This window comes from Oratosquilla oratoria, chromosome 31, assembly GCF_046742065.1.
Source record: "Oratosquilla oratoria isolate Oo_2021 chromosome 31, ASM4674206v1, whole genome shotgun sequence".
NCBI classification, from domain to species: domain Eukaryota; kingdom Metazoa; phylum Arthropoda; class Malacostraca; order Stomatopoda; family Squillidae; genus Oratosquilla; species Oratosquilla oratoria.
Genome location: NC_134807.1, coordinates 40,465,138 through 40,477,637, shown reverse-complemented (window position 1 = coordinate 40,477,637; position 12,500 = coordinate 40,465,138). Strand labels below are relative to the sequence as shown.

Sequence of the window (12,500 nt, the reverse complement as noted above, 5' to 3'; positions counted from 1 at the left end):
TTTCCCAACTCCCAGAACCAATTGTTTTTAACCAAACTCCTGAACAAATCGAATCCGGCTGGAAGACTTTCTCAGACTCGATCTATTCCACCCTAACGGATACCCTCGAATTCTCGACTCGCAACCACCAAGAATGGTTCGACCAAAGTCGAGCAGACATCCTAAATCTCCAAAGGAGCAAAAACAATGCCCATTTGGCTACCCTAAACAATCCAACTTCAAATTTGCTCAAACAAAAGTTCCAAGCACTCAGACAAGAGGCACAAAGGGCCCTTCGTAGAATACAAAATCAATGGTGGTGCAATAAAGCAGTTGAAATCCAGCAATATGCTGAATTAAATTACCAGCAAATTTTTATAATGCCATCAAAACTACATATGGTCCAACACAAAGCACCATAGCTCCTTTGATGTCAGCTAATGTAGCTACTCTGATCAAAGACAGAAAAGGCATTCTAGATTGCTGGGTTGAATACCCAAGCAGCCTTCTAAAGCAGAACAACCCCATAGACCCTACATTCACTGACAGACTTCCTAACTTACCATTACTCAAAAATCTGAGCCTAACACCGTCCTTCACCGAGACCTTAAAGGTTTGCAATACCCTGAAAAACAATAAAGTACTAGGCCATGACGGAATCCCGGGAGAGCTCTTAAATCTTGGTGGCCACATCGTGATGAAACGCCTCCACTTGATGATTCAAATTATCTGGGAGGCTGGCTTCATACCTCAGTCCCTAAAGGACCCTCTGATTGTAATGATCTACAATAGAAAAGGACAGAAATCGGAATGCGGGAATTATCGAGGGATATCCCTGTTCGACGTTGCGGGCCTTTATTTGGTCTTTAAACCGCTTTTTTTGGTCCTCCCAGATAGCGGTTTCCATCCCTCAGCTCGCCGTATAGTATTTGACGTAATAAGTCCTGTTAACCCGGCACTACGATAAATATAATAAAAGAAAATATTAAAAGGGTATAGAAAAGCTCCTAAGTTTATAAAACACCAGGGCCTGATGGTTGGCATCCAAGATTCTTAAAAGAAATGAAAGATGAGATTGTTGTTTCATTAGAAATTATTTTCAAGAAATCCGTCATATTCGGAGAAGTCCAAAGAGAATGGAAACGAGCTAACGTTACTCCCACATTCAAAAAAGGTGACAAAAAGAAACCAAATAACTACAGGCCTATAAGCTTGACTTCAATCGTAGGAAAAATGATAGAATATATCATGAGAGATGTTATCGAACATCATTTAGAAAGTAACTGTTTGATAGATGATAACCAGCATGGGTTCAGGCAAAAACGTTCCTGTGTGACCAACTTACTCGAATTCTACAGCACGGTCATTTCGTTTTATGACATAAGAAACAATATAGATTTAATATATCTAGACTTTGCAAAAGCTTTTGATACCGTCCCCCACGAAAGGCTACTTACTAAATTAGCTTCATATGGAGTAAGTGGTAGCCTATTAAGTTGGACTAGTAATTGATTGAATGATCGAAAATAGTCTGTAGTTTTAAATGGCAAACTTTAGCATGGGAAAAGTTACGAGTGGAGTTCCTCAAGGTTTCGTTCTTAGTCCACTTCTATTCTTTGTATATATAATTGATATGGATCACGGTTAAAATTTATTGTATCCAAATTTGCTTATGATACAAAACTGCTTGAAATGGCAAATGATCATTCAAATCAATTATATATTCAAGAAGATTTAGATAAATTACAGCCATGGTCTGAAAAGTGGCTAATGCAATTTAACACAAATAAGTACGATTGCAAGTTATTTGAAAATTCGTTAACAAAAGAGAATAATGAAAAGGATCTCGGCGTAATTAACAGTAATGATCTAAAATAATCTAATCAGTGTATTTCAGTGTCTGAGAAAGCAAATAAGATTCTGTGACTGGTTGAGCAATTCTTTTTTATTTACTTCAAAAGTCGATAACTCATTAACAAGCTATATAAATCGTTAGTTTGTCCGGATTTGGAATGTGCCGTTTCCGTATGGTCACTGAATCTCATTAAAGACATTGACTGGTGAGATTTAGTTATTTACTGCATTACTAGCTCTACCAATCGTGTGAATAAAATTGCCAAACTCTCTTGCAAAACCAATACATATTTAAGATATTCATCTACCATCAGCGATATAAGAGGTGTAAGATTTATGATTGGAATTAAAAAGTAACAGTTTTCGATAACAGAATCACTGATAGTATAAACAATGACAATATATGAAAGTTGGCTTGGTATCACCTAAAGGCCTTTACGCCTTTGGTTTTCTATGTAACGCAGAAAAATTCTATAATATAGGATATATTCAGAACCCAGAGGGATTGACCCTTTGCTGTATACAGATCAGAGGCGGCTCAAGAGTGTCACTGCATATTTAAAACATAAACGATGGTGCTCGTGTATATGTTTCTCTCTTACTCTCAGGCTTATCCCTCTCCACCCCCCTCTCTCTCTCTCTCTTATTCTCTTTGTGCATGTGTGTGTTTCAGTTTGTTGTAGACCGTCAATAGAATAACTTGTGCTTGTACATGATATTGGTGACCTTTGTAAACATTTATTTCAATATGTTTTTATAAACATAGACTTCTCAGCCACGGACCCAATTCTCAGTTGAATACGCTCTTCTTTGTTCAGCTAAAACCAAACGTACACACTGTACTATGCAGGTAGAATGATTAACCAATAATTTTCTTCGAATTTAATCGTATCTGTGCTGGTGTTAACAAAAACTATACACCAAGAAGTTTAGATGATTTTATTATTGAAATAATAAACTTTTGTAAGAAATTTATTAGTGTAAGACGATGGTAATAACATATGGGTACGAAATTTTTCAAGATCTCTTTGTCTTTCTATTACAATGGTCTCTGTTTTGGTGACAAAGGACAGGGAACTGGACCCAACAGGTTCCGTTTCCAAGGCCTTACAAGAAAAGTTTATATATTAAGAATCAATCTATATACCAATGAATTTTCTCTTTTACCAAATAAGTAGCCAGAGTCAAAAGGCTTATACCCACCCCCACCCATTTCATCCCCAACCATTCCATTCCCATCTACCACCCTTTCCTTCCTCCTATTTCATTTTACACCCCTGCTCTCCTCCTCTCTTCGTTTCTTACTCTATCCAACCTTGCAACCCTACCATATTTCTAAGATATTTCATCTCAAACACATTAATTTATTTTTCTCTCTGTCTCTCTTAAATTTAGTGTCTCTACCTATACTGTGCTGTCGGCACAATCATTTCCCAAAAACCTATTTCTCATTACACTTTTTAACCTTCCAAAGCCGTTACTTGCTTCTCTCAATCTACAATTTATATCCACATCCACTCCTCTCTTTTCTGACACATGCAACCCCAAATTCCTAAAGCTATCTACTTCTCTCTTTTTTGACACATTCAACCCCAAATACATAAAGCTATCCACTCCTCTAGCCTCTCTCCTTTAAGAGTTACTTTCAAATTTCTACCATCCTCTCCCCTTATACATCTAATCATTTTAACTTTATCCATGTTTACCTTCATCTTCCTCCTACCCAAACTCCGTCACTAACTGCCTTCATCCCCCACTGACACTGACACAAGCGCAGTGTTGTCAGCAAAAAACAACTGGCTCACCTCACACTTACTTTTCTCAAATTGCTTTAACCATATCCAATCCCTTGCCCATTGCCCTCGTATTTAGCTCTCGTTCGACCCCATCCATGCACTCATTGAATAGCTATGGCGACATGACACATTCCATGCGCATCCACACCTTTGCCTCAAACCACTCTTTCTCTCAATTCCTAAATCTGACACACGCTCTACTACTATCGTAAAAACTCTTGACTATCCACAACAACTTTCCATCGACCCCATATATCTGCAAACCTTCCCACAGTGCCTTCCTGTCCAATCTGTAATAATTTTTATTTATTTATTTTTTCAAATCCACGAAGGTCCAAAATAGATCCTTACCTTTGGCTAAAGTATTTTCACATATCTGTCATACCACAAAAATCTGATTCACGCAACCCCTATCTTTCCTAAATCCACACTTTTCGTCACCAATCCCTCTGTTCCTCTATTAATCTTCATGATTAAAACCCAAAATGTATTAGTAAAATATTATAGTAAATATAAAAAATATCTTTAGGTTATGGTGTTTAGTGCTTTCTTTTTAGGGTCGTATTACTTGAAAAATAGAATGAAAGTTAACACAAGTCTTCTCACAACCCGCTTCAGCAATTTTTTCAAGTTTATTCAAAAGATAAATTTATACACAGAATTTTTTCTGCAGATATATAAAGTGTTCAGCCATTTCACATCAATTGCACTATATTAATAATTGTTTTATTAGTATCATAAAGGCACTTCTCTCACATCGGCACTTTATTTTGAGTAAAAAAACTGAATATGGTTTGTTGTTATTCCAGATGGCCTTCAACAGCTGAGGGCGCCATGGGATTCCTCGTGCTGCTGCTCGGCGTCTCCGGCTTCCTCCTAAGGGAAGGTAAGTTTGATGACTTGGGCAAGTACAAAACTATTTACAATTCGTATACATTTACAAGTGAATAATGTAATAAGTTAGCAAAACGAATAAAACAAATATTCAGAAACACCAAACACCACTTGTACCATGAGCTGCAGTGGAATGAAATTCTTATATGTATGTATACACATACATACATACATACATATATATATATATATATATATATATATATATATATATATATATATATTTATATATACATATATACATATAAATATATATATTTATACATATATATATATATATATATATATATATATATATACATTTATATATATTCAAATATCACTGTCCAGTAATGTCGTAACACAATAGTATATACACTAAAAACACACTGTTGATTGGATATAAGAAAAGAAAGTAAATAGCGATTTCCGTATATTTCGATCCCTTGCTATGATCCTCTTCAAGCGGAATATTCCGCTGTAAGAGGATCACAGCAAGGGATCGAAATATACGGAAACCATTATTTCCTTTCTTTTCTCATATCAAATCAACAGTGGGTTTTTAAAGTATATATATATATATACATATATATATATATATATATATATGTAATATACATATATATACATATACATATATATACTGTATATATATATAAATATATATATATAAATATAAATAAATATATATATGAATATATATATATGTATATATATATATATATATATGTATATGTATATATATATATATATATATATATATATATATATATATATATATATATAGTTAAATTTAATGGCAAGATTATTATTGCAGAGTTTTATATCTGCATTTTCTCTTTCTCTGAGAACCTTTTTCCCTTCCATGGGAAGTTGTCTTATAATGTCACCATATGACATTGATTTGTATGTTACTTTGGGCATGGCTTTACCAAAGTGAATAACTGGCCAGAACGCGTTTTCCCACTACTTAGTGCTTCCAATCTTAATATACAAACTAAGGATTTAGAGGCCCTTCCTAGCGTAAGGAGATCTAAGCTCCCTGAAAGAAGGTACGATACTGATGACGTCACACAACAGCCGACCAATGAGGAAATAGAATAGTTCGGGAGTCCCAGTCTAGCCCACTAGCCAATCAGAAGTCTCAAAATGAAACATCAGACCACCATTAATAGTATATAAACACAAAAATTCAATCAGATATTCTCACTCTAGCCACTGATGAAGCACTAAGTAGTGTGAAAACGCGTTCTGGCCAGTTATTCACTTTGGTAAAGCCATGCCCAAAGTAACATACAAAACAATGTCATATGGTGACATTATAAGACAATTTCCCGTGGAAGGGAAAAAGGTTCTCAGAGAAAGAGAAAATGCAGATATAAAACTCTGCAATAATAATCTTACCATTAAATTTAACCAAACATGCTTGAGAGAAAATCTCCTGCCCATATATACAAAGAATAAATATATACATATATACACACACACATATATATATATATATATATATATATATGTATGTATACATATATATATATATATATATATAGAGACATTGGGACAAATTATGGGAAAGGTGGAGGGGGAAACACGGGTCTTTATCTGATTATCAAGTTTATTCCTGACCGGTTTCGCTTACAATAGCTTCTTCAGAGGAGTGTTACTCTGGGTCGAAGTTGGCGGTGTATATAGTGAGTCAGGCCCACGTTCCCTCCTTGCGGAGTGGTTGGTGGCTGGTTCCAGTACATGTCAAACAGCATCGGTACAATATAATACAATAATAGTAGTAATATAATAATAATACAACACAACACGATCTATGATACAATATACAATATAAAATATAATATATAATATAATATACCAAATCATATCATGATATGATTTGGTATATTATATTATATTTTATATTGTATATTGTATCATAGATCGTGTTGTGTTGTATTATTATTATATTACTATTATTGTATTATATTGTACCTATGCTGTTTGACATGTACTGGAACCAGCCACCAACCACTCCGCAAGGAGGGAACGTGGGTCTGACTCACTATATACACCGCCAACTTCGACCCAGAGTAACACTCCTCTGAAGAAGCTATTGTAAGCGAAACCGGTCAGGAATAAACTCGATAATCAGATAAAGACCCGTGTTTCCCCCTCCACCTTTCCCATATATATATATATATATATATATATATATATATATATATATATATATATATATATATATATATTACATATATATATGTATATATATAAACATATATACATATAAGTATATATATATATATATATATATATATATATCTCTATCTATCTATCTATATATATATATATATACATATGTATATATATATATATATACATATATATACACATACCCAGGTAAGACACCTGGGTTGGATGGATACCATACAGAATGTCTGAAGAAAGGAGGTACAGTTCTGTTGGATTAGCTTGTGAGATTATTTAATGTTTGTTTAAGAGAGGGTAGTTCCGCTTTACAAGGGAAAGGGGGGCAAGTGTGAGTGTAGTAGTTTCAGAGGGATCAACTTGGTGAGTATAGTTGGGAAGGATTATGGGAGGGTTTTGATTGATAGGATTAAGAGAGGAACAGAGAGAGTAATTGGTGATGAACACTGGTTTTAGGACAGGTAAGGGTTGTGTAGATTAGAGTTTTGTGGTAAGAAAGATATGTGAGAAAACTATAGGAAAAGGTAAGGATTGTTTTTGGGCTTTTATGGATTTGGAAAAGGCTTACGACAGGGTAGACAGGAAGGCATTGTGGATGGCACTGGAGATATATGGGATAGGGGGAAAGCTGTTAAGAGCAGCCAAGAGTTTTTACGAGAGTAGAAGAGCTTGTTTTAGGATTAGAAGTGGAGAGAGTGAATGGTTTGAGGTAAAGGTGGGACTTCGTAAGGGATATGTTATGTCGCCATGACTGTTCAATATATACATGGATGGGGTGGTGCGAGAGGTAAATGCAAGGTAGTGGGTCAGGGGTTGGAGATGGTTAAAAATGGAGAAAGGTGGGAAATAAGCCAGTTGTTCTTTGCTGACAACACTGCGCTTGTAGCAGGATCAGAGGAGGGATTGAGGAAGTTAGTGACAGAGTTTAAGAAGGTGTGTAAAAGAAGGAAGCTGAAGATAAATGTGTGCAAAAGTATGGTGATGAGATGTACAAGGGGAGAGAGTGACAGCAGGCTGGAAGGGAGCATTAAAAGTGAGAGACTGGAGGAAGTGGATAGTTTTAGATACTTGGGTGCGAATGTGGTAGGAAAGGGAGGAGGGGGAGTGGAGGTAGAATGTAGAATGAGAGAAACTAGTAAATGCCTTGCTGGAGTAAAAATTGTAATGAGAAATAAACATCTGGAAATGGATGCAAAGAGGTGATTATATGAAAGAGTGATTGTGCCAACAGCACTGTACAGTTCAGAAACATGGGACATAAGAGACAAAGAAAGAAGGAGTTTGAATGTGGAGGGAGGGGAGTGGAGGTAGAACATAGATTGAGAGAAACGAGTAAATGCCTTGGTGGATTAAAAAGTGTAATGAGAAATAGACATCTGGAAATGGATGCTAAGAGGAGATTATATGAAGGAGTGATTGTGCCATACTGTACGGGGCAGCAACATGGGGCATAAGAGAGGAAAAAAGAAGGAGTTTGAATGTGTTTGAGATGAAATGTCTAAGAAGTATGATGGGGGTTACTAGGCTAGATAGAGTAAGAAATGAGGAGGTGAGGAGGAGAACAAGGGTGGAAAGGGAGTTGGGAGATAAAGTTGATGAAAGAGTATTAGGATACTTGGACACATGGAAAGAATGAGTGAAGAGAGATAAGTAAAAGAGGTGTGGAGGGAGGAGGTGGAAGGAGTGAATATGAGGAGGGGGTTCTAGGATGAGATGGATGGATGGGGTGAATGGGGCATTACAAAAGAGAGAAATGTCACTTGAGGAAGGACGGGAGAGGACAGATGATAGGGGCGAATGGAAAAGGGTTGTGCATGGATGATGTTATGATGCATGAGGGGGAGTGGGTTGGGGAGGGGGGTGAGGAAGTATGTATGAGAAAAGAATTGACGTAGCCCGAAGGAATTTCTCCCTGTCTTCTCCTTTTCTGCATGAGGGGACATAGATGGGGGTCGCCGAATTTATGAAGCGGCCTTACTATGGATGTGCTGTGTATTGCGACATTGCATCTGACCCAGGGCAGTGGACAGGATGCAGAGATGACCCGTCATCCAGTAGGTGTCAAGATAAGAGGGAAGGAGGAGGGTGGAGGGGAGTGGAATATTATGGGAATGGAATGGGTGGGAGTGGTTTCTATGTGTTTTTCTTTTTGGCTACACCCCGTATAAGGGGGAAAAAGTATTTTGGTATATATATGCATGTGTATATGTATGTATGTACGTATGTATGTACGTATCTAAGTATGTATGTATGTATGTATATATGTATGTATGTATGTATGTATGCATGTATGTATGCATGTATGTATGTATGTATGTATGTATGTATGTATGTATGTATGTATGTATGTATGTATGTATGTATGTATGTATGTATGTATGTATGTATGTATGTATGTATGTATGTATGTATGTATGTATGTATGTATGTATGTATGAATGCATGTATATATATATATATATATATATATACATACATGCATACATATACCAAAGGCTTTTCCCCCTACATGGGGGTAGCCACAAAAAAAAAGGCATAGAAACCAATCCCACCCATTCCATTTTCCATATATTCCACTCCCCTCCACCCTCCTCCCTCCCTCTTATCTTGGCACCTCCTGGATGACGGGTCATCCCTACATCCTGTCCACTGCCCTGGGTCAGAAGCAGTGTCGCAAGACACAACTCATCCACAACAAGGCCGCTTCATAAATTCGGAGACCCCCCCCCCCTCTCCGTCCCCTCATGCAGAAAAGGAGAAGAATGGGAGAAATCCCTTCGGGCTGCGTCAATTTTCTTCTCATACATACCTCACCACCCCCACCCACTCCCCCTCATGCATCATAGCATCATCAATACACTACCCCTATCCATTCACCCCTATCTTCTGTACTCTCCCGTCCTTCTTCCACTGACATTCCTCTCTTTTGTAATGCCACTTTCACCCCATCCATCCATCTCATCCTAGGACGACCCCTCATATTCACTCCTTCCACCTCTGCCTTCCATACTTCTTTTGCTAATCTTTCTTCACTCATTCTTTCCATGTGTCCAAACCATCCTAATACCCTTTCATCAACCCTATCTCCCAGTTCCCTTTCCACCACTGTTCTCCTACTCACCTCATTTCTTACCCTATCTAGCCTAGTAACCCCTATCATAATTCTCAGACATTTCATCTCAAATACATTCAAAATCCTTCTCTCTTCCTCTCTTATGTTCCGTGTTTCTGCCCCGTACAATGCTGTTGGTACAATCACTCCTTCATATAACCTCCTCTTGGCATCCATTCCCAGATGTCTATTTCTCATTACACTTTTCAATCCACCAAGGCATTTACTCGCTTCTCTCAATCTACATTCTACCTCCACTGCCACTCCTCCCTTTCCTGCCACATTCGCACCCAAATATCTAAAACTATCTACTTCCTCTAGTATTACACCCTTAATTCTCACCTCCAGCCTGCTGTCACTCTCTCCCCTTGTACATCTCATCTCCTTACTTTTACACACATTTATCTTCAGCTTCCTTCTTTCACACACCTTCTCAAACTGTCACTAACTTCCTCAAATCCGCCTCTGATCCTGTTACAAGCGCAGTGTCGTCAGCAAACAACAACTGGCTGACCTCCCACTTTTCTCCATTTTTAACCATCTCTAACCCCTGACCCACTACCCTTGCATTCACCTCTCGCACCACCCCATCCATGTAAAGATTGAACAACCAGGGTGGCATAACACATCCCTGACGAAGTCCCACCTTTACCTCAAAGCATTCCCTCTCTCCATTTCTAATCCTAACACAAGCTCTACTACTCTCGTAAAAACTCTTGACTCCTCTTAACAGCTTTCCTCCTATCCTATATATCTGCAGTACCTCCCACAGTGCCTTCCTATCTACCATGTCATAAGCCTTTTCCAGATCAATAAAAGCCCAAAAAACATCCTTACCTTTCTCACATATCTGTCTTACCACAAAGATCTGATCTACACAACCCCTGCCTGTCCTAAACCCGCACTGTTCCTCACCAACTACTCTCTCTGTTCCTCTCCTAATCCTTTCAATAAAGACCCTCCCATACGTCTTCCCAACTACACTTAACAAGCAGATCCCTCTGAAACTACTACACTTACACTTGTCCCCCTTTCCCTTGTAAAACGGAACTATACAGGCACTCCTTCAATCCTCCGGCACTCTACCCTTTCTCAAACAAACATTAAATAACCTCACCAGCCAGTCCGCCATCACTGTACCTCCTTTCTTCAGACGTTTTTCATGGTATCCATCCAGACCAGGTGCCTTACCTGCTCTCATCATCTTAACAGCTGCTTTCACTTCATCTTTCTCTAATTCTCCTCCATTTTCCTCACTCATCACTCTCATTTTCTTAGCGCTTCCCACTGCAACTACCTTTCCTTCACTATCCTCCTTCACATTTAGCAACTCCCTAAAATACTCTGCCCACCTTCCTCTCATTACCCTCTCTTCCATTAACATCTCTCCATCTGCACATTTTACCTTTTCATCTCTACTTGATTCACATCCTTTTTCTTATTTAATTTCCTTCCAAAAAATCTTTTTATTGCTTTCAAAATTTTCTGTCATACTCTTACCCCATTTCACATCTGCTCTCCTCTTTGCTTCCTTTATCTTATGCATAGCTTCCTTTCATACAATTCCCTCGTCCTAATTTGCAGCTAATCTATGAATGAATGCTTTTTTCTTCTACACATTTCTTTGCTTCCTCATCCCACCACTCACTACCCTTCCTTCTTTTTCCTCCCGCCCTCCTTGCTCCATACACCATCTTTGTACACCTTATGACTCCCTCCTTGAACCATCCCCATTCCTCCTCCACTACTAGTTCTACTCTATCCTTTACTCTCTCCCACTCTTCTTTTAGTGTCTTCTTAAACTCACTCTCCTTTTTTTCCTCATTTAAGCAGTTCACTCTAAGTACCTCCCTACCTTCTGTCCTTTTCCTCTTTCTCCACCTATTCTCCACACTCATTTTACCTTCCACTAGAAAATGATCTGATATTCCCCCACTCTTTCCCTTTAGAACATGTAAATCTTTAACTCTTCCTACCATACTCCTGGTCACCTCTATATAGTCCATTAACGCTCTATCTGCCACCCTTCAATCCACCACTCTCTTCCATGTGTACTTATGCTTGATTTTTATCTTAGATACTGTATTAGCTATCATCAACTCTCTATCAAGACACATCTCCACCATCATTTCTCCACTACGATTTTTACCTGGAACTCCATACTTCCCAATTACTCCGTCTATTGGCTCATTTCCTACCCTAGCGTTAAGGGCTCCCAATACAACTACATTGACATTTCTCCCTAATCCCTCTATACACTCATTTATATCTACCCAAAAAACCTCCCTTTCCTCTACGCTCTTCTCACTACCAGGTCCATACGCACTTACAAAAACCCACATCTCCCTTCCCAGCTTCACCTTCATCCACATCAACCTTGATGAAACCTCCTTCCACTCCACTACACGCTTACATATCTCTTCACATACTAGTATAGCCACCCCTTCTCTCCCTCGTCCCCTCTTCACTCCTGAGTACCTCCCAGCTACACTCTCAAACTCACAGTTGCCCTTTCCTTTCATTTTAGGTTCACTCAAAGGCAGCACATCCATCTTTCTTCTCACAAACATACTGCCAACCTCTTCCCTCTTAGTCTCATCTGTACCACATCCACGCACATTAAAAGACCCAAACCTTAGGGTACTGGTTGCAAAGCTCCCAGACCCTCTTAGGCCTTTTTTTCAGGAATG

General features: G+C 38.2%; 1 protein-coding gene across 1 annotated transcript in view; it reads left to right on the top strand.

Annotated features, from left to right (window-relative positions):
* The window catches only part of LOC143041526 (zwei Ig domain protein zig-8-like), an 815,605-nt gene that overhangs the window by 656,076 nt on the left and 147,029 nt on the right, over positions 1–12,500 (top strand). Inside the window, exon 3 of the mRNA XM_076213506.1 lies at positions 4,439–4,515. Within this exon, the coding sequence (XP_076069621.1) occupies positions 4,464–4,515 (52 nt within the window). The 5' untranslated portion in view covers positions 4,439–4,463. The remainder of the gene's footprint in view (positions 1–4,438; positions 4,516–12,500) is intronic.